The 27,916-nt window shown below is 40.9% G+C and overlaps 1 protein-coding gene across 1 annotated transcript in view; it reads left to right on the top strand.

The window, feature by feature from the left end:
* The window catches only part of LOC144608827 (sorting nexin-19-like), a 92,611-nt gene that overhangs the window by 53,264 nt on the left and 11,431 nt on the right, over positions 1 to 27,916 (top strand). Inside the window, exons 9-10 of the mRNA XM_078426987.1 lie at positions 20,024 to 20,208; positions 24,387 to 24,474. Coding sequence (XP_078283113.1) covers positions 20,024 to 20,208; positions 24,387 to 24,474 — 273 coding nt within the window. The remainder of the gene's footprint in view (positions 1 to 20,023; positions 20,209 to 24,386; positions 24,475 to 27,916) is intronic.

The raw sequence follows: 27,916 nt of genomic DNA, 5'->3' as shown, positions 1-27,916 counted from the left end.
GACATAGTCCTTTGTCCTCACATACTGTGGTCGGTTAGTGAGGTGGTCCAGAATCCAGGATGTGAGGTGGTGATCCACTCCTGTGTGCTCCAGCTTGCCCCCCAGAAGCCCCGGCTGGATGGTATTGAATGCACAGGAGAAATCAAAAAACATGACAGTGCTATCCGACTTCTCCAGGTGCAAAAGAGTGCGAAAAACATGAAGGTTTTTATGTAAATGCTGCTTGACTACCACGGGTTCCATAAATTAAAACTAGGTAAGTTTGCGTTTTTCAAAAATGCATTAAACTAATATTTCCTTGAAAGAGTTTCATTGTTCCGTTATCGGTACATATGACAATTAAACACTCTTGACTTGACTCTTCATTCTTCATTGAAGAACTTGGTGGCATGTGGCCTTTTAAAGAGCTCTGTGAAAAGATTAAACTGCTGTTTCACATTCTGCAATCTATTCTCCTTGCTTTCTCTGCTTTAACATGGTTAGTTCCTGGCCGGCCATAATCCAAAGCTCTGTAACTCCAGGCAAAAATTAATATTAGAAAACAAGTTGAGAAGGACTTGCATCATTTAACAATTTAATGCCTGTCAGGTGTCCAGGGAACCATTGTCAATATTGACTTAACTCCCCTGCAGGGAGTAAGCCACACATGATTTACTTCCTGCTGTTTGGAAGGTGAAATGGAATATTGCTGAGATCCACTTTCAAACTATTCAGCTTCTAATATGCCTCTATTATACAGCAGCCTCCTTCCATCATAAAGCACAAAAGGACAATAAAGCACAGCACATAGATTAACGATTCCACCGTTTTTCCCAAATACCCCAAAATGACAAGTTATTATTTTTTCCACTAAAGACTTCTACTCTCTGTGTCCAAGCATTAGTGTCAGTATCCAAACAGTATACAGTATTTAATGGACTTGGCTACTAATTGAGACAGTTGTTTAAAAAAAAATAGAAGCCAGAATAATTAAAATGTTTTGAGTAATTAATGGAGAAGGATTATTACAGATTATAATCTTGAAATTTCTTTAAACTTTAAAACATTAATGCATATATGCATGTGCTATGAGTGACCCAGTGAGACATACAGATAGTTCAATGATGTTCCACATATTTCTTCAAAGCCTGTTTATTTCTTATTTTGAGGGAATTGAGATAAAAATACAATGATTATTATCTTTGCTAATCTGAAAATATGGTAGGATGAATCAAGACCTGTTGAGTCAACGCACAAATTTAAATTCCACCACGGCAGCTGGGGAATTCAAGTTCAAGTAATTGAATAAATGAAGAGTGAAAGGAAAAAAAACAGGAATAGGGGCCATGAAACAGTGTCATTAAAAACCCGACTGATTCACTACTCTTCCGCGGGGAAGGAAATTTGCCGTCTTTGCCAACTTGTGACTCCAGACTTCTGGCACACTGGTTGACTCTTAACTGCCTCCTGCAGTGGTTCAGAAAGTCGGGAGAAGTTAGGGATGGACAATAAATGCCAGAATATCCAATGAGTGGATAGGTAAAAAAATACAATAACGGAACACTGTCATGATGGGAAGCTGTCAACCTGAAGCATTAACTCTGTAAACTTTTTTTTTGTTCACTGTTACTGCCTGACTAGCTGAGGATTTCCAACATCTTCCGGTTTTATTTCATGGTGTCAAGAAAACAATATAGCCCTTAGCGTCATCAGTATGAAAGAGTTGGTTGTTAACTGAAGGAAGCTTGGAGTAGGGGTGGTGAATGCAACCCAGTTCCCATTACAGATTTGCTATAGAGAAGGTGGAAAGTTTCAGGTTCCTAGGCATCCATATTCACCAGCAACCTCATCTGCCCCCTTCACACTGCTGAGGCGTATTTACTTTCTTCAGCATCTGAAAAAAATGGACATGTCCACAAGGATTTTCTTGAACTTCCACGGATGTGCTATGGAAAGCATTCTGATGGGATGCATCTCAGTCTGGTGTGGCAACTGCTATGCTCCTGACCACCTCAACATGTTCGAGTGGTGAACGTAGCCCAGACCATCACAGGCTCGTCACTTCCTTTCATCCATTCCATCAACGGTGCATCAGGAAACCTGCTAATATCATCATGGATGCCTGCTACCCTGGCCATTCCCTTTTCCAGGCGAAGCTGCAGGAGGTTGAAATTTTGTACATCCAAACACGAACAGCTTGCTCCCTTGTGATATCAAATTCCTGAATCGGGAGTTGATATGATAATATTGTTCAGTACTTCTGTAACTTTGTCAGCGCCAAACCCTGGCAACACTTGTGTTCTGCCTAGGTTGTATGCAAAGCAAAGCATTCCACCTACGTACATGTGATAATAACATTTCATTCGTTCAGTTATGAAATGTCAATCATCATTGACCTCGTGTGCTGCCTGTGTGGAGTTTTCATGTTTTCCCTGTCACGGTGTATATTTCCTCCGGTGCTCCAGATTTCTCAGACGTGGGTTTGTGGGTAAATTGGCCTGTTTAAATTTCTCTTAGTGTGTAGGGAATGGATGAAAAAGTGGAGTAACAGAACTAATGTAAATGGGTGATCAATAGTTGGCATGAACCAAAGGACCTGTTTTCATGCAGTATCTCCAAACTAAACTAAATCAAATAGATCAGTCAGCATTCTTCTCAATTCAATACAAACTAAATTTATGCTGCCTGTCCTCATAATTTAATCTTTTAATCCGTAGAATTAATCGGAAGCATTGATTGCATCACCTCCGTGTACAATGTGGCGATAGTTTGAGAAATAACTGGCCTTTAAATTATACTTTAAATATTGTTGTATAGAATGCTTGCTCAAAATTAATCTCATTAATGTTTTTATCTTTAATATTTTCATTACCATGACAATTTTAGATGTTTTCAAATCGCTGATGTTCATCTCAGCACTTGAAGATTTTGACTTTACAAGTATTAGGAAATAATTCTGTTAACTGGGTCACAGGAATCTCAAACCTCTATTGAGTAACAGAAATTGTTTTGGTTGCCAAAATATAATTATAAATTAAGCTGTAATAAATAAAATCAAGCACAGAAATTACATTACCACATATAATAGCACAGACTGTAAGTGCATAACATTTTGAGAAGAAAAAGGAACAGGGAACTCAAAAATCCTTTGCAAAGATTCTTTTAGCAGAAGCGTATAGGGTATTGAAAGGGCCGCTCTGGCTGCAGTTCATAAAAATGACTAATTGTTAACTTGGATTTAATGAGCTTCTTATCTCACAGTTTTGGATATCTTACACCATGCCTGTCTTACAATGGTTTCACTGTACCACAATACAGCCACTGCAGTTATCCCAATTACCTGAGGGAATAGATTTCAGCTGAGGTCAAGTTCATGTGTACCTTTGTTCACTTTGGTTGCCACCTCTTTTGACCAGAAAGTCAAGTTCAAGACATTTCTCATGAAAATGGAAAAGGCATAGACAGTGTAACAGCTTACATTCTTACTTCACACTCCTACGGTTACAGATTTCACCACCGGTAGCCCATGTCTGTTTGAATGCTTACTTTATCCTCCTACAGTTACAAGTCTGATTGCCAACACTCATGTCTAGTTAAGTATTCTGTATCAGATTTAACTGTTAACCCCAGTGTTCATAGCTTGAGCGCTGAAGTGTTTGTGGCTAAAGAATTTGTGTGTGCTGCAAGAAGATCTGTTTTCAGATTTGAAGGAGCCTTACCAATAACTGACATGGGGGAAATGTGCACCACACACATCCATCTGAATGCAATATACCTTAAGGAAACATAGGATCAGGGAATAGTATCATGGGAAATGGAGCTCATTAGGGTTGAGAGGAAAACATAACTTGAATAAGGTAGTAGCAGCAGCACCCACTCAACATGATTAGAACCCTTTCTGTTCCCAGAACAAAGTAAGTTCTTCCTTTACATTTTTAGTAAAGACCAGTAAGTGTCAAAAGTGCCCTCTTCATTTGCACCAATAACACTAACATGCCCTAAAGTTGCATTGGTGCTTGTCTTAAGTAATAACATAGCAACAGTAGTAACAACTGGCAGTAATTGTGTTATTCCTCATGGGTGCTACAGCCAGAATTTCAGAAGAAAAAGGCAAAGGTGAAAGAGACAGATTGTTGCTGTCTGTGAAAATACAGCCTTGGGTTATGATAAACTGCAGTAATTTGAAGTTCTTGCAGGAAAAAAAATCAGAAAATACAAGAACACAATAAATTATGTATGGAGTATAAATAAAAGATATTGGCTTAAAGGAGCTGTAAATGTTCATCTGATAAAACTGACAGATTCAGTGAAAATTATGGTTTATCTTCCTATTTTTCTTGGGAAAGGGAAATACAGGAGAAGCTCATTGCTATCCAAAACTGACCCTACTAATCCTTTGGGTCCAATTCCTAAATCATCTTCTATTGAAAATGTTAGATATCCCAAGTTTCTTGACATTTTGCAGGGATATTGTTGGAGTACCTATCCAATTGGGTTTTGTTATGAGAGTATAGTTTTTTTTTTAACAATGCCAGTAAAGCACTTACAAATATTTTTCCTGGCACACTCGCAGACCTTAATCAGACCTACTTTAGTACTGAGGAAGTTTCAAGTGTGGTGTAGGATGAGTTTGTGCAGAATGTCTCATCTTCACATGTAGTGCTGATAATCTTGTTCTAATGAGTGAGCAAATCATTCAGCAATGCCTGGACTCTGGTCTTCTTAACTTGTCTGAGCTGTTTTGTGATACATGGTTGATAATTGTATTGAGACTTAAACCAAAATGTAAAGAGGGTTATATGAGAATTATGATTATTGGAGACTCTTTACTGAATGTGCTTGGGCAAGAGTCAGGGATCTCCCCAATCACTGCAAGTGATATCAAGATCAATGCATTCTATTTCTCTTGATTCACATTGTAATTTGAAATTAAATTCAGCTGAACTAGATCCAGTGACTGTGTTACTAGGTGGTGTTTTGAGCAATAATGATTGAATAAATTGTATACCTAAAGGTTTTAATTCAAATTCAAAGTTGTGGAAGATCTTAGCAGGTCAGGAATCTCTGGAGGAAATAAACAGAAGATGTTTTGGGTTGAGACCCTTCTTCAGTGTGCCTATCCATTCCACAGATGCTGCCTGACCCACTGAGTTCTTCCAGTACTTTTTTGGGGTTTTTTTGTCCAAGATTCTGGCATCTGCAGTTTCTTGTGGTTCCTATTCAAATTCTTCTCTATTCTCCAGTAGTACCATTTCCTGAAGTGCGATTAAATACAGGTTTTTTTTAAGTGGAATGTATGTCAAGTAAAATCCTGCACTAAAAATGTGGTAAAGAGGAGTGAACCATTGCATAGTTGGAATACTGATATTGCTGAATTAGCTTCATCTTTGTCATTGAAGTGTACTATTTGAACATCAGTGTGATCCTCACAATAACAGTTTGAAGCAAGCCAAATCTTGTCACATTTATAAACAATATATCCTGGTAATCAACTGCAGAAAAAAATCACTGAACTAGAGCAGTTACTAGAATCATTAATCCTTTTACCTGGAAATGATAACAGGTTGTGACAACAAGCAAGAATCAGCTGTTGGAAAGCAAAAACATGCCAATCCATCCCTACATGTAATAATCTCTGTATGCAGTGAGCAAGCTAAAACATGCAAATGTCTACAGTTCCAGGCAACTAAGGCTAGAATTACCCCTCTAGGAGATTGCTTTCAGAGACCTGTAACATTATAACTGTAAGTGCTCTCTCATGATGTCACTACAATTAAGCTTGCATCAAACCAAGGAACTGGTCAGTGACTCCAGGAAGTGGAGTGAAATACATGTCTCAGTCTGTATCAAGTGGAAATGGTGTAAATATCACCAACAATTTGTCCTGGTCCAACCATATTTATGCTACGGCTAAGAAAGCTCATCAACGCCTTTGAAGACAATGGAAATTCGGCACGTCTCCAATTACTATAACCAGTTTAGTTTAGAGATACAGCATGGAAACAGGCCCTTCAGCCCACTGTCCGCAGTGACTAACGATCACCTGTACACTAGTTCTGTCCTTTTTACAAGGAACAATTTACAAAAGCCAATTAACCTACAAACACATCTTTGGAATGTGGGAGGAAACCGGAGCACCCAGAGAAAACCCACTTGGTCACAGGGAGATCGTACAAACTCCGTACAGATAGTACCCGTAGTCAGGATCGAACCCGGGTCTCTGGCGATGGAAGGCAGCAATTCTGCCACTCCACCACTGTTACGCCATAAGATGCTCGATAGAAAGCATAACATTTGGATCAGTGACAGCTTGGTATAGCAACTAGACTTCCCAAGACTGCAAGAATTTGCAGCAGAGAGTTGTGAACATAGCCCAGTTCATCCAGAGGATGTAGGAGATGTTTTAAATTAATTTTTTGCATCTGTTTTTACGAGGGAGGAGGGCGATGCGGACTTAGAAATGGAGCAGGAGGGTTGTGATGTTCTTGAGCATATTGCTATTGACAGGGAGGCGGTGCTGGAGGCTCTGGCAGGCTTAAAAGTGGATAAGTCTCCGGGCCCTGACGAGATGTATCCCAGGATGCTGAGAGAGGCAAGGGAGGAGATTGCGGGGCTCTGGCACAAATTTTCAGAGCCTCTCTTGCAACAGGGGATGTACCGAAGGACTGGAGGATAGCTAATGTGGTGCCATTATTTAAAAAGGGCAGTAGGGATAAACCTGGGAACTACAGGCCGGTGGGTCTGACATCGGTGGTGGGGAAGCTGCTAGAAAAGATTCTGAGGGACAGAATCAGTCTTCACTTGGAGGATCGAGGGTTAATTAAGGATAGTCAACATGGCTTTGTTAATGGAAGGTCGTGTCTGACTAACTTGATTGAATTTTTTGAAGGGGTGACCAAGGAGGTAGATGGGGGTAGTGCAGTGGATGTGGTATACATGGATTTCAGTAAGGCTTTTGACAAGGTCCCACACAGGAGACTAGTCAAGAAGGTAAGAGCCCATGGGATCCAGGGCACCTTGGCAAAATGGATAAAAAACTGGCTTAGTGACAGAAGGCAGAGGGTGAAGGTAGAAGGTTGCTTCTGTGACTGGAGTCGGGTGTCCAGTGGGGTGCCGCAGGGATCGGTGTTGGGTCCCTTACTGTTTGTAATCTACATTAATGATCTGGATGTCAACGTACAGGGCATGATCAGCAAGTTTGCAGATGACACAAAGTTAGGGGGGGGTGGTGAATAGCGAGGAAGGGATCTGCAAGCTGCAGGAAGATATAGATGAGATGGTCAGATGGGCGGAGCAGTGGCAGATGGAATTTAATCCTGAAAAGTGCGAGGTGATGCACTTTGGCAGGAATAACTTGGAGAGGGAGTACACCATGAATGGAAGGACCCTAGGGAAGACAGGGGTACAGAGGGACCTTGGAGTACAGGTACACAAGTCCTTGAAGGCAGCAGGACAGGTGGACAGGGTGGTCAAAAAGGCATATGGGTTACTGGCCTTCATTAGCCGGGGCATCGAATATAAAAGTAGGGGGGTAATGATGGAATTGTACAGAACACTGGTGAGGCCACAGCTGGAGTATTGTGTACAGTTCTGGTCACCACATTATAGAAAGGATGTGATAGCTTTGGAGAGGGTGCAGAGGAGATTCACCAGGATGCTGCCAGGGATGAAGGGCCTCGGCTATGAGGAGAGACTGAGCAGACTGGGGTTGTTTTCCCTGGAGCAGAGAAGGCTGAGAGGGGACATGATCGAGGTGTACAAGATCATGAGGGGCATAGATAAGGTAGATGGCGGGGAACTTCTTCCACTGGTGGAAGGTTCAACAACGAGGGGACATAGATACAGGGTAAGGGGAGGGAGGTTTCGGGGGGATGTGAGAAAGAACTTTTTCACCCAGAGGGTGGTTGGAGTCTGGAACTCACTGCCTGGGATGGTGGTGGAGGCGGGAACACTCACAACGTTTAAGAGGCATTTGGATGGGCACTTGAAATGCTACAACATTCAGGGCTACGGTCCAAATGCGGGAAAATGGGATTAAAATTAGACTGTGTTTGGTAACGGGCGGCACGGACACGATGGGCCGAAGGGCCTCTTTCTGTGCTGTAGGACTCTATGACTCTATGACTCTAAGTCTCCCCACCCGCCCCAACCATCGACTCCATCTATACTTCACACTGGCGCAGGGAAAGCAGCAGCTAGCATAATCAAGGACCATTCATACCCTGGTCATTATCTCTTCTACACTCTCCTTTTGGGCAATCTGCCTCGTCGTGGCCCTTGCACTTTTTATAAATCTGCACTCTCTCTGTAGCTGTAACACTATATTCTGCACTTTCATTTTCCATCTTGCACTACCTAATCTGCTCAAGTAAGGTATAATTTGCCTAGACAGCACATAGCGTCGAGTTTCTTGCTGTATATTGGTGCAAGTGACAATAATAAACCAATATAGGACACTGCTATGTATCTATCGACCCAAGCACAACATTTGCAGCATAATATCTTAAACTACAATTCTTCTATTGACGTGTGTACATCCAGAGGCCAATGCTTATGTTGATATAGTGCTAGCGATGAACAAAAAAAATTCTCTGATTGCCTCCATTGACTTTTAGAATACTTCTGGGTCCTCATTCATTCCTCTTCATAAATCAAAATGCATGCAAATGCCCCAACTACTGCTGCTCTGTGACCCATCTGGAGATGATATTCCTCAATAATCTAAGTCTTCATCCTTTTCTTGGCATGAATAGGGCAGACAGTCAGAACATTTGTCTGAGGGTGGAAATCTCCAGCACTAGAGGGCATAGCTATAAGGTGAGGGGGAACGTTTAATGAATATGTGTGGGGCAAGTTTTTTGCACAGAAAGTGATGGGGAACTGTAATGCATTGCCATGGACGGTGGTGGAGGCAGATAAGATAGTGATGTTTAAGAGGCTTTTGGATAGGAACATGGAAGTGCAGGAAATAGAGGGATATGGATCATGTTCAGGCAGAGGAGATCAGTTTAACTTGGCATCTTGTTCAACACAAACATTGTCGTCAAAGAGCCCATTCCTGTACGGTTCTATGTTTCCCTATTGCTGCTTCGGTTTTGCACTATTATGGTAACCTAATATTATGGTGACTGTTTTATTGTATTCTTAACTATTATGTATTTATCTGTGTGTTCCTTCATCAAAAGGCAGGCAGCAGCTGTTAAACAGCAGCAAATCATTGTTCCATTGCAGATACATATGAGAATTAAACAGTCTTAACTCATTACTCTTGCTACTTCCTTTCAGTTTAGACACAAGATTGCGGTTTTGCCCATTTGACCATGTCTTGGTCTTAGACTTGGTGTTGTCCAAAACATTTTGAAGATCTTTAGCTTGTGAACTATTTTCCAGCAGTCTTCTTAAGCCCCCCTCGATCCAGTAGTATGAGCCATGTAAAACCATGCTGAGCATATTATGTTGAACTTCCTTAGCCTTATTTTCTGCACACTTGTGGCTTGTACATACCTTGTCTTCATTGTCCTGGGAGTTCCCAGCCAGAACCAAGTACTGCATTATTACTTTCATTGCACCCTGTTCAGATAACAAAAGTAAAGAAAAATGCAAATGCTGGAAGTCTGGAATATAAACAGAAAATGTTGAAAACACCCAGTAGGTTTGGTTGTAAAAAAGAAGGGAAAGAGAAAAGCAGTTCATAACTAACTTGATTTTTCCCGCTCATAGTTCTGACACAGGTTGTTCAACATGAAATGTCAACTCTGCTTTGCTTTCCATAGATGCTGTCTGACCTATTGTGTGCTTCCAGCATTTTCTGGTTTTTTTGTAGGATAGTATATCCTGCAGCAATTAAATCAGCATTTCACACCTTGCCCTCTTGCACATTGACTGTTCTAATTAAAGTGTGTTTTATTAGTATACAGTCAAATGCTGTTACATTGATTTATTTTGGCAAGGAAGGCAAGTTGGCAGAGAGGACCTTATTAATTCTTTGATGTAATTAAATGCACTGCATGGTGTGATGGTGTGATGTACATATAAATTTGAAGGTTACTTTATTGATTGCTGTCTTCTGCTGAGTTTGTAAGTCCAGGTTGTGATGGCAACGGGAATACAATAAGCAGTCTCAGCATTTTTGGCTGGAGAAGTGGGGAAAAAAGCACGGTTCCCATACTTTATGCTTACTCACGGTGGCCTGTGTGCTAGTTCTGAATAGTGGTGATATAAAATCTGATTATGATGAGCTTGCAATTGATTAGCCCATCACAATTGATATACAGGCCATGCATGCATCCCATTGTGAGCAGATACTGCAGGAGTGAAAGGATAATGAAGGTGATAAGGAGCCATGGTCACATGAGAGCCTGTTGGGAAAGGCAATGTAGCAGTGAGTGTGAAAGAACAGCACAGCAAACTTTCCACCCAAAGATAATAGTTTTGAGTTTCTTTTGTGATCAGGCCTTGACAAGTTGTGCAGTGTTTCTTGCAGATGGCTCTTGTCTGACATCAAGAGGAGAGGCTGGACAGACTAGGATTGTTTTCTTGGGAGAAGGCCGAGAGGCAATGTGATTGAGGTAAACAAAATGGAGATAACGGAAATACAGATGCAGGAACCTTGAGAAAAACACAAAGTCCATGTGTAACTCAATGAATCTGGCGTATCTGTGGAGGGAATAGATCAGCAATGTTTTAGGTCGGCACCCTTCTTCAGACCTTTGGGTTTTGCTTGAGGTATACAAAATTTTCATGAACATAGATAAGATAGTGAATAACTCTTCCCTTTCGTAGGAATGCCTGTGACCACGGGACATAGATTTTAAGTAAGGGATGGAAATTTAGAGAGGACATGAGGAAGAATTAGTTTAACCAGAGGGTGTTGAAATTGAGAATGCAAGGGAGGATGGAGCAAAAGATGTAGGTCAATGTTTTGGGTTTAGATCTTGCATGAGGACTGAGAATAAAGGCTTCTAGTATACTCAGTATACAGCGGTTTGGGATTTGGAGGGGAGGAGGACGGCTGCTGTGGGGGGCAAGCGAAATAGAGGGGGTAGCTGATAGATGCATTAGATATCGGGGATGGGAAAGATGAATGGAGGGAGAAGGAGGTGAGGTGAACAAGTGTGTGTGTGTGTGTGGGGGGGGGGGGGGGGGGAGACAAGAATACAGGGGTGTGGATTACCTGATAGTGGTAAATGCAATGTTCATACCATTGTGCTATAAGTGCCCAAGTGGAATGTAAGATGTCAATTTGCATTGGGGATCTCCTTACCAATGGAATTGGTATTGGTTTATTATTGTCACATGTACCAAGATACAGGAAAACAAATTGTTTGATTGCTATCCAATTAAGTCAGATTATACCATAAATGAATATAATCAATACATACACAAATACAACAGTTAGAGTAAAGAGGAAAATTCAGAGTGCAGAATTTATTTTTCAGCATACAGATAGAAATGCTGATAGATTTCCAAATGGAATGGAGATTTAAGATTGGAGCAATTGTATTGGATGATAGTAGATCCTATCACTTAAAGGGTTTAAAATTTAGAGATACAGCGTTGGAGCAGGCCCTTCAGCCCAATGGGTCCATGCTGACCAACAATCATTCACGCACTATTTCTATCCAATGCACCAGGGACAATTTACAAAATCCAATTACCCAACAAACCCACAATTAATCTACAGACATCTTTGGAATGTGTGAGGAAACTGGAGCCCCTGGAGAAATTCTGCATCGTCACAGGGAGAACATACAAACTCCATATCAGTGGTCAGGATCGAACCTGAGTCTCTGGCGCTGTTAGGTCGTAACTCTGCCACTGTGCCGCCCTGACACCAGGCTGTGGTTATTTTGCATAGCATGTAGACTCTGTCCGCAATGGGCATCTTCAGTTTCCAGTGACACGTTACTTTAATTCCCCTTCCTACTCCCACACCGACCTGTCAGTCCTCAGCCTTCTCCATTGCTACTGTTGCCTTGATACAAAGGCCAATCACTGTCACCTCATTTCTGGAATTCATTTCTAAATGTGGTGTTCATTTATATCGTCGTCAAATTCCCAATAAAGTCCCGTAATACCAATATGTTTCAATTTACAGCATTGTTAAATGCCTACTTTTATAGTAAATCACCTGAAAATAATATGAAGTGTTAGGTCCCCAGAAGCTACAAGTTAAACTCCTAAACATGTGATTAACCAGATGAAATGTTTGAAAGTAGTATGCTTTAACTCATTTTAAAACTATTCTACTTGCCTTTCAATTTCTATCCAGAGTCTCATGTTGGACTTTTCAAATGATTAAGCAAGGTATCGTGATCCTGCCAAGCTTTCAAAGTAATAAACGTGTTTTGTGTGTTCAATAAAAGTCTTGGCTGAAGAACAGTTTGTTTCTAAGCATGCAATAAATGTGTTTGTAGAGTAAATACAGCCATTTAAGCTATTAGAGTATATTATTTTATTGGAAAGGCTTGGAATAATAGTTGATGACCACTGTGGAGCTGCTGTGTATCTGAAATCTTAAGTATGTTTACGTTTTAGAAAGTATGCATTGGTTTAGGAGACGCCAGAGACTGCAGATGCTGGCATCTGGAGCAAAGTCAACTGTTGGAGGAACTTAGCGGGCCAAGCAGCATCTGTGGAGGGAAATGGATGGTCAATGTTTCAGACTGAGACCCTGCATAAGGACTAACAATGTAAATGGAAAATAAACAGTAGAGAGTTGAGAAGGAGGGGTGAGATAGGGGGTGATGGGTGATAGGTGGAAACAGTTGACATATGAGATAATGGGCCGATGGATGAAAGGAGGGAGAAGGTAGAGACAGGCTGGAAATAGACAAGTGGAACCAGATATGATAGGCAAATGGGACTAGACGAAAGAGGGGAATAGCAAGAGTAGACCGTGAAAGAAAAAAGTTAGGTGCATGGGTGGGTAAATGGGAAAGGTGAACAAAGGGACAGAGAACCAGGTTGGAATGGAAATGAATACAGAGGGTGTGGATTACCTAAACATGTAGGCTACCCGATTGGAATATGAGGTGATGTAGGCTTGGTTCCTGTAATGCATTTTCAGAGCTCATGCTGGAGGTTGTTCTACAATCTAATCAGATCATAGAACATAGCACAGCGGAGGAATAGGCCCACTGACCACGGTATCTGTGCCAATCTTGAATCCAAATTAAATTAATCCTATCTGCCTGCAAATGATCCATATCCTCCATTCCCTGCACATTCATATCACATGCCTATCTAAAAGCTTAAACCCCGCTACTGTGGGGTGGATCTGCATCCGCCACCATCCCAGCAGGTTATTTTAGGCACCCACCACTCTGTAAAAAAAAACTTGGTTGCACATCTCCTTTAAACTTGCCCTCTCTTACCTTAAAGCTGTGTCCTCCAGAATTTAACATTCCTACCCTAGGGCAAAACCTCTACCTCTACTCCAGCATTTTGTGTGCACCTTCGATTTAAACCAGCATCTGCAGTTCTTTCCTAAACATCTCATGGAGTCATACAGCGTGTAAACATACAACTTGCCCACACCAACCAACATGCCCCATTTACACTACTCATACCTACCCTCTAAACCTATCCTATCCATGTACCTGTCCAAATGTCTCTTAAATGTTATGATAGTGCTTTCTATTTGTTGATTATTTCTGTTTGTGGCAGTGACAAATAGACATATTGAAAAAGATAAATTGCATGTCAAAAAGCATCAGAGCAAGATCTTAAAATTCTCTCATAAATATAAAGTAAGGTATTGCAATCGCTGACTTGATAAAACTGCAATGGTGAAATCCACTGTTTTAGTATCAACATAAGTTATACCACATCAGTTAAAAAAGCCAGAAAAGACTGGCAGTAATTCCTAGTTGCTCGCGACGTGTTGCTGAGGGTACTCTGTGTGGGAGAAACGTGAGAGACATCGATGTGAAAAGGTTTAAATGGGTTGTTGCTCCTTGCTTCAGGGTTGAGATTTTAGTTAAGTGCATTCATTCTTCTTCAGTCACAGAACCTTGAGTTTGACCAGATGAGTTCAATTCAGTACAAATGTCTTACAGCAAAATGGAAAAATAACAAAAATTAACAAGTGTGCTATTACTCACAATCGCAATGTCCTCTTTGGACAATGTAACATCCAAACTAATGCATTTTTTAATGAGATCATACATTATGAGTAGATGATCAAGGAACAAATGTGCATGTTAGCCACACTTAACTTGCGAGGAAAATTAACTTGAACGATCCAAAAAAACCTCTCAACATTAAGTCATGCAACACAGAAATTTGAATGACTGCTAGCGTGCACATTTTTAACTTTACTCATTTGTCTTTTGCATGGTCAGAGAGATGATTGCACTGAAGATTGAGACATTTTTTATGTTGGGCAGCTGTGATAACATCAAACTTCTCTCCACATCTGTCTGAAAAAATGTTTCTCCATCCTCCTGCTTATTATTCATTTCCGTTCCAATCATCAAGTGCTAGGAGGCCAACAATATTTGTAGTCTTGTGCTTGAGTCCATTGAGTACAAGAAATTGATTGAAACGTTCAAAGCATATTTCCATTCGAATTCTTACAGACAACAAGCGCAGTGGACATTCATACCCAAATTATACCTCAACCACAGAACACCACAAAAGTAAAAACCTAATGTTATACATCTGATGTCTTTTAAGTTTACAACATTTGGTGGAACTTGGCATGTTGTTGATGAAAAATATTTGAACTGTCCACCATTAATGAAAGCAGCTGCCACAAAATTGCCTTGTAGTTTTCACAAGTTAGTGGGGATGGAACAGTGGACCAGGGAGTCACCAAGTGAGTGGTTTCTGCAAAATGCGGATAGGGGAGGAGAAAAGAAGATGTGACTGGTGTGGGATTATGCTGCAGCTGGTGGAAATTTCAAAAGATAATATGTTGTGTGCATAAGCTTGCTGGGTGGAAGGTGATTACCCAAGGACTCTGTCTTTGTTCTGTCATGGGGGAGAGGGGTGAGAACAGGCATGGAGGAAATAGAAGAAATGTGGTTGAGATCTCCATCCACTAGACAGAGGGAATGCAATGTTTACTTAAAGTGCAAGAGGTGAGCCTTACTGAAGAAGGGTCTCGACCCGAAACGTCACCCATTCCTTCTCTCCCGAGATGCTGCCTGACCTGCTGAGTTACTCCAGCATTTTGTGAATAAAAACCTTCGATTTGTACCAGCATCTGCAGTTATCTTCTTATTTTACTTAAAGGGCATCTGGCCAAGGTAAACCAGGTTCACCAAGTCAAGATCAGGTGGGTTTCCTTGCACCCAGCTCTGTGTTGGTGTTCTCCCTGCCCAGTGACTACTGAACACAAAGTTATCAGTCCTTTGACTGTTGATCTGCCAGCACCCTACCTTCCTGACCTTCTAACTACCCCTGTACTGAACACCATTGTCAATGTGTTGGTTGACCCAACCACCGTCACACTGATGGATACCTCAAAACCTACAAGCCCCAAACCCATGTCCTCCCCCAGAACTTTCCAGTCCGATTATTCTTTATCCCTTCCAGTTCACATCTTCTTGTATCCCTTGATTATCAGTCAGCTCCATTGATCCCTCCCACTGCCTGCAGCACCTTTGTGAAAGGTCTTTGCTTCTTCCCCATGCAGAACAGCAGTAACATGTGTTCAAGTTTTCCAAAAAAGACAAGTGCTTTGTGATGCTTCTTACAAATTCAGGTTTATTGTCATGTGCACGAGTACAGTGAGGTGCAGCTACAAAGAAAAATCTTGCAGAAGCAGCATCACAGGCACAAACAAAAACAAATTACACATAAATGGCAAAAAACAAAAAAGACCATTCAAAAACATAAGACATTAGTGCAAAAATATAATTAGAAAAAAAAGAGTCCATAACAGTGCAAGAGGTAAGCCATCGAGGTGAGATTTGGGATGTGCAGGTTGGTTCAAGAATCCGATCGTAATCAGCTGTTGCTGAATCTGATGGTGTGGTACTTCAATCTGCTGCACCTCCTGCCTGGTACTGCGAAGAGGGCATGACCCAGATAGTGGGGATCCATGATAGATGCCACCTTCTTGAGGCATCGTCTCATGTGGATGCTTTTGATAGAAGGGCTGTCTGTGCCCATGATGGACCGGGCGGAGTACACCACTCTACAGCCTCTTGCGTCCTCGGTGTTGGAATTGCCGTACCAGGCCATATAGATGCCATAGCAAGTTGTGTAGGAAAATAACTGCAGATGCTGGTACAAATCGAAGGTATCACAAATCGAAGGAAAGACATCAGTCTGAAGAAGGGTCTCGACCTGAAACGTCACCCATTCCCTCTCCCCTAGATGCTGCCTGGCCTGCTGAGTTACTCCAGCATTTTGTGATACCTTAGATGCCATAGCAATGTAAGTTTATAATTTTTTTATAACATCACACTGAAATTTTAGTTGGCACAGTTAGTCAGGGGAAGATCCGGTAAAGCTGATTTGGTGCAGTGCCGATGAATGTTATTTATTATCATGGTTGCATGAGTGCAATCAGGCATTACTACAATTATCAGCATGTTGCTTTCAGTGATTCAGGCATTCTGTGGTTGTGTTTCTCTGCCACATGCACTTAATCTAATTGATGACATGTCTGTGAAAACAATACAGCAGAGAGGAAGGTAAAGGGGAGGAATGTGACCTCTATAAATTTCATACCGAATACAACTTTCAGAACAGGTGAAACCTTTGTATGATTTAGTTTAGTTTATTTTATTTTGGAGATACAGCATGGAAACAGGCCCTTGGGCCCACCGAGTCTGCGACGACCAGCGATCGCCGCATATTAACACTATCCTACACACACTATGGACAATTTACATTTATACCAAGCCAATTAACCTACAAACCTGTACATCTTTGGAGTGTGGGAGGAAACCGATGATCTCAGAGAAAACCCACACGGTCACAGGGAGAAGGAACAAACTCTGTACAGACAGCACCCGACTGCTCTAGCGCTCTACCACAGCATCACCATGCCACCCTTAGTTTTGCACTGAATCCTAACCACGAGAGCACTCGGGTGAACATGGTGAATGATGGTGAACATGGATTTTAATACTGTCTCAGGAAGTCATGATAATAATGGAGATTTCTGTCTTCAGAATGGAAGCATCATTTAACGAATACTTGCAGAATTCATGTCATTTCAGAAATGTTAGAGGCCTCTGCACCGTCCCAACAGACAGGCATGACTGGCTTTTTGACAAACAGGTTGTTTTTTTATTGAAATATTTGGGCATTACTGATTTTAATTAGCGCTAAAGTTTAATTTAACAATTCTCTCATCCCTTTAAATTAAAAAAATGTTTGTTTTAAGCTCTAAATGGATTAAAGCTATGTAATAGCGTACTGGAGTTGATGGGGGGTTGTGTGCCGAGGAGATGGTTATGTCTGTAAAGATAGCTTCAGCTCTTAGCTTTTGCCATATGAATGAATATCTTCCTGAGAAATTCATAGGTGCAGAATGTCCAAGGAGTAGGAATGCTACCTAACCAGCCTTGGAGACACAAGGACTTTTCTTCTCCCCCTCCAGTAGTGGATTGTGGGGCTGAGAAGCCCAAAAAGTAGAGGTACGACTGGAATTAGAACCGAGGCTTGGAACCAGAAAATTCCAGAGGTTTCTGATACGACACTGAAATCAATGAGTGGTCTTTAGTATTGGAACCCAGTGAGTATTGGTAGTCAGCGTTATGGAAATTCAGACGTTCAATGGTATATTATTGTCATGCGCACCCAGATATAGTAAAAAAGTTGTTTTGCATAAAATTCAGTAAAATCATACTGTACATAAGCACAATCATAAATAAGCACAAAAGTGCAAAGATTATTGTGTAAGAATGGTAGACTTCACTGAGACAATACACAGTCACCACGCTTCCAGCACTAACTTATGCCTTCAAGTCATTCTGAACATCTTCCTTTCTACATGTATAGAAAAGTCTTCTTGACTGTTACAGAGATAAACGGTGTTGGTTCTGCTGGCTTTTTGCAGACATTTCAGCTGACTGATTCAGAAAGGGAGTAAAATACCAATCACTGAATGACAATGAATTTCTAAAGCTTTGTTTTTTATTTCAATATTTCTTTCAACAATTTAATTTTTGTTATGTTATGTTATGTAACATTGCAGTCCAGCCAGCATCCTCCTCGTGTAAAGCCATTCAATTCCATAATGTGAAAGGTTTTTGGTATTATAATACATAACTTTGGTAATATAGTTATCCCATATTTGAACTCAGCTGTTAATATAATTCTATTAATGTAGAGTGCACACGAGTTCAATGAGTTGGCAGTGCAAGTACATTAGGAATCCGTAGTTACATGGATTGCTCGTGTCAATAGTTGAAGTTGAAGTAAGCGCCAAGTGCTGATACGTTTTACATCCGGCTACCAAAATATTTGTGGTGAGAACAGTTAGACTCTTTGGCGTTGTGCACTTACCAGTTTAAAGAGGAAGCCTTCAGTCAAAAATAGTAAGTAATAAGTTAATTTTGCTGTTAGAATTTAAACATGAAGACCCAGTTAATGAACGTTGATATCTCTACACTAAGTCATTGGGTATATATTGACTTTTTAATCAGTTTATTTGGATAATTTTTGTGGGTCAGTGGGTGCCTGCAGGTCACCATTGGAATTTTCCCATCATTGAAATAAAATGAGTTTGGATTTTAACCCTGATATTGTTAAACTTTGAGATAATTTTGAATTAAACCAAATTTATGCAGTTACTTTTGAGAGCCATTCTAGACCACGTTGTAAAAACAATACATTATTTTCCGAAAGCTCCTTTGATCATTCAGGTGCTAGTCCAATATAAATTACATGAGATCGGGCTTTTGGGTGAACATTGATATCTGAGCTTTAGATCACATTTTCAATTCTTGTTTTCTTTCTCAGTAAATGCTTTTGTTTCCAGAATGAATAGTTTATTGAAATAACAAAAGCCTTATCCAATGCTACATTCATAATGATAATGCTATTACATGGCAGAGGTTTGGTCATCATTTTCCGTCTAGCCGCCTTCAAAGTAAAATTATAGCGCATGGGTGTGATAACAATGTGAGAAATCCATTTGCAGAAAAGAAAGGCAGAACTTGGCATTGATATAACAACTTATTAGGTCTCTCAAATGGAATGAAAACAGACAAGAACAATGGTTGTTCTCATGTTGCATGCAGGCAATCTAATAATAGGCCATGTCCTGGACTTGCTGATAACTTAGTGAGACTACAATAGATATTCAATACAAATTAGATATTCAATATAAATTATGAAAATCGATCTAGTTGTCACCTGCTGTTAATTGAAAACATGGTTGGTTTATGTTCCTGATTACTAATCATGAACATTTGTTATCAGATGGCATGCAGAGACATCAGATGAAGGTGAAGGACAGAATTTTTCCAACTGTGCAAATATGACTGGAAATCACTGCAACTCTACTGTGGATGTAGCACCTTTAGAAAAAGATGATGCTGATTTCCCTGTCTTTACTGTCATTTTGTTCTCTTTAGTAACATGCTTACAGATCTACTTTAGCCATCTTTTCCTAAAATACCATCATCATCTTCCTTGGAGATAACTAAAAAACAGTGGATAAAGCTTTTAGATCTTTGAAGGTTGTTGGGTATGCCTGAGTCAACTATTTTATTACCAGATGAGCAAAACTTGTTGCCTTCATTCCAACAAATTGTATTCCAGTCTTGTGCACTTGTATGGTCATCAGCACTCCATTGAAGACATGCTCTTGGCTGCTCTTATGGGGCAGACTCTCTGCTACATGCCTAATATATGTTCTCTCTGAAGATCAACATATTACCTTGCTCACCTAGCTAAGAAAAGGATGCACTTCACACTGATAGAACTTGCTTCATTCTGTAGTGTTGAGTTGTATAACCTACAGTTAGTAATATTTCTGTATTGACCAAAAAAAGTCTTGTGTAGTTTTATTTATGATTGATCAGATATTATTTGTGATGGTTATGCAATATGATTATTTATTTTCTCATTACAGGTGGCTTGAAGTTCAGATTATTAACCTGACGAGCACTCAGTACTGGGTTGTGTACCTCAAGCTTTTACAAGAGGCTATCTGGCCTGGAGGAGCTTTACCTAAATGTCCAAAACCTGCTCGAACTCAAGAGCAGAAAATGCAGACCCAGGAGCTGGCCTTACAGTGTCTCATGAAGATGCTACCAGGTTAATATATTTTTATTTTTAATAACTGCAAGTTAACCAGATTTGCCTTCTGCTAAAGAATGATGTTTTCTATACTTGCTATGTGGCTTATAAAAGGGAATAAATGTCCTGAAGGCAAATTGAATATGTTCATTGTGAATGAAACGCTTACTACAGGAGTCAGCAGCCCAAAAAAAATGCTTCATCTTAAGAGCCACAAACATGTGACTCCACTCTCCCGAACCAAGTAACAGGACAAAGATGTAGTTTATTCAAGATCAATGATGCTTATCTTTTTCATGAAGACCAGATTTACAAAGCAAGCCCCATTCAGAGGCCACTCAAGAGGAACAGGTTTTAATTGTACATGGCCAGACACTGGTATCTTTAGTTATGTTTGATCACTCAAGTGCTGTGGTTCTCATTACTCCACTCACTGTCCCCTCACGGTTCCACGCATTCTGTGCTCACTATTTCACTTACAACCACTCTGCAGCTACCTGCTACTTCCTCAGTGTCCCTTCACTGAGTCCCCGCTACCATCTTGCAACTCCCTCCGCTGCCCCATTCGCCAGACCTCTGAAATATTTCTGCAGAAAATCAGGCCAGGCAACGTTTAGGCTTATCATTGTCATGTTTACTGAGGTAAAGTGAAAACCTTTATTTTGCCTGCTCTCCAATCAGATCAGATAACTGTCTTACTTCATGTTTCTAACATCTGCAATATTTACGTTTTATACATCTTCCACGTTTAAAACCACTTGAGCTTCCTAGAGTGGCAATGAGCAAGGGTTTTTATTTGATTAATCATATTGAAATTAAAACTTAGATAACAACCAATCTGTCAATATGCAGTTGTGCTTCAAACTTATTACGAATGAGGCAACTAAAACAGAATTATAAACTAAAATTAATTTTCAGACATCATTCTATTCCTTCACTCTCTGAGACGTTATCTCAAGAAGGAGACATCTAACATAAAAGGATCCCCACACCCCGGCCCTGCCCCCTTCTTGCTGCTACCATCGAGCAGGTGGTACAGAAGCCTGAAGTCACCCCACACCACCAGTTCAGTGTTGCCACTGAAGTTTGTGAGTTTATTTTTCTATAAATACATAAAAGTACCTTATAAAGGTATATGCAGTCATGAGGATTGTAGGTTTGGTAAATATTCATAGATTTTTTCGCATGGTAGAGGTGTTTAAATCTAGAGGACATGGGTTTAAGGAGATAGGAGAAAGATTTAAAAAGAGACCTGAAGGGATAGTTTTCACATAGAAGTGGAGAGAGCTGCCAGATGAAGTGGTAGAGAAGGATACAATAACAACATCTAAAAGACATTTAGACACGTATGTGGATAGGAAAGGTTTCAAGGGAGATGGGCCAAACGCAGGCAAATGAGGCTAGCGTATTTGACTGAAGAAGGGTCTCGACCTGAAACATCACCCATTCCTTCTCTCCTGAGATGATGCCTGACCTGCTGAGTTACTCCAGCATTTTGTGAAATAAATACCTTCGATTTGTACCAGCATCTGCAGTCCACAATATAAATCAAGACAAATAAATACATTAATTCTGTCTTGTTGAGGCAGTGTAAAGAAATTGTACTGTGATCTTCAAAATGTCGGTTGGTTATACATTCTATTAATATTTGACCTAGTGTTCTACTTTTGGCTGCTTCATCAACTCTGCATCCCATCTATTAAAACAACTGCCAAGATGCACTTTTATGGTAAAGTTCATATCTCTCCACTGGTTTGCAGTTATGTAAACCATTTATACTTTAGCAACAGGAATATGATTTGCCTCATTTAGCTGTGGGGAGACTTTTACAATTAGACAAAACATATCTTGAGTTCCAAGCACTGCTTATCATTTGTTTTGGAAGGCCTGCTTTTCGTAATCTTACACAATAAACCACATTATAAATCTTCATAAAGTGCCTGCTTTTTGTAACACTTTTAAGATATTGTTTTGTTTTTTCAAGATTTGAAGGGCTTAAATGATTGAACTTGTAAGTATTAGCCTTCCAGCATTCACTTGTTAATGATAAAGCTCACTCTTTGTTATTCAACAATGCCACATTATCCAAACTTGTCAATGTAGTTTGGCTCTTAAATTATCCATTTTTGTTTGCTAAAGCAATAGTCAGTAAATGTGTACACGCTTAGTGCCTTTAGGTGGCAGTCTTGGCTCAATTGTAACGTCTCAGGGTCTGAATTACGGGCCCATGTTGCACTCCAGCGATCTGAGCACCAAACCCAGGGATAAGATGTTTTTTAAAAAAGCCCTTGGCTCGCATGAAAATAATGATCCTCCTGCAATTTGAAGAAGAGTTAGAGTAATTTCCTTGTGATTTTCCCAACTTTAATCTCCCCAATAACTCTGGAACATTACTTGGCTGCTTTTTTTACTGTTCATTTCGGGAACTCTGTGTGCTGATTAGTGGTCACGTTTTTCAGCAATAATGACTGCTAGGTATTGTTTGGTATTGTATGACAACTTGGAAGTGCACATTATTCATTTTCTTTTCCCCTCACTCCATTCTCCCTCTTTGTGTTTTGCTATTTTGATGTCCCATTCCTTGCATGTCTCATGGAGTGTCAGAGCAATTGTTATTGTGAAGTCCCATCAAAGTTGTTGCATAGATAAATGTAGCATTAATTTGCACACTTGTGCCCACAAGTAAGAATTACATTCATAGCTTTTAGAGAATAATTCAGGGAACTTCGAGGGAGGTCAGGGTTCTCACTCTATCTGAAGTGACTAAGTGACAGATGAAGCAATAACATTGACTTGTACCTGTGGCAATGGTTGCAAAATAGATTCCATATCCTTCTTAACAGCAGTTATTTACTGCAATTGGAGTTGTTCTAGTCAAAAATCTTTGAAAGAATTTAGACAAACGAACAAAATATTACGATAAACATCTCTGAAAAAAATTACAATAAACAAACTGAACTAAAACAGAAACCTTCATAATTGCATTTAACAGCTTCCTTTGCCCTCCTTTTCTATGACTGTATTTTAAACTGATTGGGACTCACACATTTGCTAACCAATTGAAAATATTTGCTTTAAGTAATATAGGGGTTGGTTGTTTTGTGCAACACATATTCTAAAGTTTAATCCTCCAAATTCATTTCGACACAACTTAATCAATTTCACTGACGATAGGGAATATTAGCACTGGGGCATAATTTTATGCAATGGCATTCTGTGGAATTAAAGTTAATTAAATATTACCCAGCATAAAATCTGGGACCATAATCTTTCTGTAATAATTTTGTTCACTTCCTAAATTCTTTAAATAAAATAAAACCTTCTGCGTCCTTTTAAAAATGTCAGTTTAATATGAGATTTTCTATATCACAGCACGGAGCCACTTCCTAAAAAGAGACTTACTATTCTGCGGCCTTTCTGTGGTTAGTGTTGGTTCTGGCTCTGCCACGTTGTAGAATTTATGTCAGAAATCATGAGAGGAACATATCAGGTAGAACTCAGAGTCTCTTGCCCAGAGTAGGTGAATTGAGGACCAGAGGACACAGGTTTAAGGTGACGGGGAAAAAAACTAATGGGTTACTTTTTCAGACAAAGGGTGGTGGGTGTATGGAACAAGCTGCCAAAGGAGGTACTTAGGACAAGGACTATCCCAACATTTAAGAAACAGTTAGACAGGTACATGATAGGACAGGTTTGGAGGGATATGAACCAAACGTAAGCAGGTGGGACTAGTGTAGCTGGGACATGTTGGCCGGAAATTAATGGGCATGTGAGATAAGCGAATAAATAGGATTGATGGGATTACTTTGAGAGCTGTCATCAATGGGCAAAGAACGGCCTCTTCTATTGTAATAAAATATCATGGGGAATTTGAGTGGTAAGAATAGTCAAGGTACAGAAAACTTTAAACCTATTAAGGGAAAATGGGATTTGTACAGATACATGTTGTGGTTGGCATGAATATGATGGACTGAAGGGTCAGTTTCTTGGCTGTGTTGAATGGTGGAGGAGGCAAATTGATTATCACTGGATAACTCTGTGATTGGACTTGATATTGCATGTTACTTGAGGGACAGCCCATCCTGAATGATCTCCAAGCCTTACAGTATCTGAGAACATTTTTTGAAGCCAAGTTACCTTAACTAATGACTAGTTCTACACCTTTTGATTAAACACTTTTTCTTCTATTTTGACAGCTCTGATTCCTGAGGTTCTTGGTGAAGAAGGTTATGAGAAAAGTTGGCAGCTAGTGTTGGAATCTCTGCAGGATCCTGTTATAAACAGGTTGGTCCACGACAGACCTTTAGATTTGCCAAGTTCAGTTTTGTACTTGGGTTCAGTTGCCACACTGAGAATCCACTCTGAATTGAAATGCCCTGCTGTGCTCACCTTCGTTAGAAGAAAATTCTTAGAATAGTATGTTCAATGAAAACTATTGCTGAACAAGAGAAGTGCACTTAATAATTCAAATCTCGCTCTAATACTTATCTATCAGCAATAGTCAAGATTTGTTCTTGGCAATGTCCTCATAGTTCACTTTTACTGTATTTTTTATATGTTTGAATAATTAGAAATTAGAAAATAATGTTTTCCACATATGGTCCAATCTTACTGAGATTTAAAGTTCATGACAGATGTGATGACCAGTAAACACACATAATTTATTTCTCATCCATTTAATAACTTGTGACAAAATAGAAGCTTCGCAATTTCTCTATTACCCAGGTTATCAGTGTGAAAACGGTAGTGATGTAAACATTTTAAAAGCTCATTCAACTCCTCGTGTTCCATCTAAAATCTGTCCATTGCTCTTTTAAAGAAACAGAATTGGTTATTGCTCACAGAACATAGACACAAAAAGCTGGAGTAACTCAGCGGGACAGGCAGCATCTCTGGAGAGAAGGAATGGGTGGCGTTCCGGGACGAGACCCTTCTTCAGACTGGTTATGGGTTAAGGGAAACGAGAGATATAGATGGTGATGTGGAGAGATAAGGAACAATGAATTAAAGATATGTAACAAAAAGTAACGATGATGAAGGAAACAGGCCATTGTTAGCTGTTTGTAGGGTGAAAACAAGAAGCTGGTACACCTTGGGTGGGGGAAGGATAGAGAGAGAGGGAATGCCAGGGTTACCTGAATTGAAATAAATCAATATTCACACCACTGGGCTGCAAGCTGGGAAGATTGAGTAGTGAATTTGTTTACTAACTAAAGCAGCAAACAGCCACCATGAGCACTGAAATTAATTACTAACAATGACAGAAATAGGATCTCAGGTGCTATCCATGTGGAGTTTGCACGTTCTCCTTATGGTCACGTGGATTTGCTCCTGGTGTTCGTTTTCTTCCCACATCCCAAAGATGTGTGGATTTGTAGGTTATTTGGCCTCTTTAAATTACCACTAGTTTGTAGGGAGTGGATGAAAACTGAATAATGTAGAACTAGTGTGAACAGGTCGGCATGAACTCAGTCGGCCAAAATGATGTATCAATGATGTATCTCTAAAATTAGATCTGTATCTCTAAAACTACATGCATCCTGCAATGGGTTAACAAGGACTGCACACAATGCTCTGAATGCAACCTAATCAAAGCTGCAACAGGACTTTCTGCCTTTGGATTTTTGCATGCAGTTCTGGTCATCCTATTGCAGGAAAGATTGTATGCAAACGTGTACAAAGAGGGTGCAGAGGAGGTTGACCAGAATTCTGCCTGGATTAGAGGGTTTCATCTACAGGGAGGTTGGATAGACTTGATGGAGTCACGGGACAAGATGGAGTCACAGATGGAGCAGAAGGACACCAGGCGCCTTTGGCAGGGGCTACGGACTATAACTAGCTACAGGTCCAGCACCCCCTCAACCGGAAGTGCCGGCTCCTCCTTAGCTGATGACCTGAACTCTTTTTACGCACGGTTTGAGACGGGTAATACCACCAGCTCGCCGTCTAAAAACAGCACCGAAGGGGCGCTGGCTAGCGAGGCTGGAGGGGGATCCACCGCCGGGGATGTGCACACATTCTCGGTGTCCGAGCATGAGGTGAGGTGGGCTCTGACGCGTGTGAACACGAGGAACGCTGGAGGCCCAGATGGTATATCTGGGCGAGTACTAAAGTCTTGTGCTACTCAGCTTGCTCCAGTGCTCACCACAATATTCAACCTCTCCTTGGCAAAGTCCGTGGTCCCTGCATGCTTCAAAAGATCCATCATTGTACCGGTGCCAAAGAATGCCTCTCCAGCGTGTTTAAATGACTACCGACCGGTGGCCCTCACCTCGGTTGTCATGAAATGCTTTGAGAGGCTAGTCAAGAAGCACATCTGCGCCCTCCTTCCTCGCAACATGGACCCACTACAGTTCGCATACCGTCCGAACAGGTCCGCGGATGATGCGGTCTCCCAGGTTCTACACACCGCTCTCTCTCATCTGGACAGCCAGGGGGGCTATGTGAGGATGCTGTTCATTGACTTTAGTTCAGCATTCAACACAATAGTCCCCAGCAGACTGGTTGAGAAGCTGCTGGAACTGGGGCTTAGCACCCCTCTGTGTGCCTGGGTCCTGGACTTTCTCACTGCCAGGCCCCAAGTGGTCAGGATGGGGGAACACACATCTAGCTCCCTCACCCTGAACATAGGATCCCCCCAGGGCTGCGTCCTTAGCCCCCTACTGTACTCCCTGTACACACATGACTGTGGGGCCAGGTTCAGCTCAAACTCCATCATCAAGTTTGCTAATGACACTGTGGTGGTGGGCCGGATCTCCAACAACGATGAGAAGGCCTACCGGGAGGAGGTGGCTGATCTGGCACTCTGGTGTCAGGACAATAGCCTCCTCTTGAATGTCACTAAAACAAAGGAGCTGATTGTGGACTTCAGAAGGGCTAAACATCCAAGGACGTACACGCCACTGGAGATAAATGGGTCTATTGTGGATAGGGTGAGCAGTTTCAAATACTTGGGAGTCCGCATCGCAGAGGATCTGACGTGGGCAACGCACATTGCCGCACTGGTGGGTAAGGCTAAGCAGCGCCTTTACCACCTTAGACAACTGAGGAAATTCAGAGTGTCGCTGAGGATCCTTCATTGCTTCTACTCTGGGGCTGTAGAGAGCATCCTGTCTGGCAACATTACAGTCTGGTTTGGGAACAGCTCTGCCCAGGACAGGATGGCCCTGCAGAGAGTAGTGCGTTCGGCAGAACGCACCATGGGAACTACACTCATCCCCCTGCAGGACCTATACATCAGGAGGTGCAGATCCAGAGCAAGCAAGATCATGAGGGACCCCTGCCACCCCAGTAACGGACTGTTTCAGATGCTACGATCAGGCAAACGCCTCCGCTGTCACGCTGTGAAAACGGAGAGGATGAGACGGAGCTTCTTCCCACAGGCCATCAGGACTGTCAACTTTTATAACCCCAGAGACTAAATTTTTGTCGACACTTTTTGTGCTATGTTTAGTAACTTATTAACTTTATTTATATGCTGTAACTGTAATTCTTTTTGTGCACAACCCGCAGGCATTGCCACTTTCATTTCACTGCACAGCGAGTATGTTTATGTGACAAATAAATTTGACTTGACTTGACTTGGATTGTTTTCTCTTGAACATCGGAGGTTGAGGGCAAACGATAGAAGTTTATAAAATTATGAGGGGCATAGATAGGGTAGACAGTCAGAACTTTTTTCCCCACGTTGGAAATGTCCAACGCTAGAGGGCATAACTATAAGATG

This window comes from Rhinoraja longicauda, chromosome 32, assembly GCF_053455715.1.
Source record: "Rhinoraja longicauda isolate Sanriku21f chromosome 32, sRhiLon1.1, whole genome shotgun sequence".
Lineage (NCBI taxonomy): Eukaryota > Metazoa > Chordata > Chondrichthyes > Rajiformes > Arhynchobatidae > Rhinoraja > Rhinoraja longicauda.
Note: the sequence above shows the minus strand (reverse complement) of the source record. Positions and strands in the feature narration are given on the sequence as shown.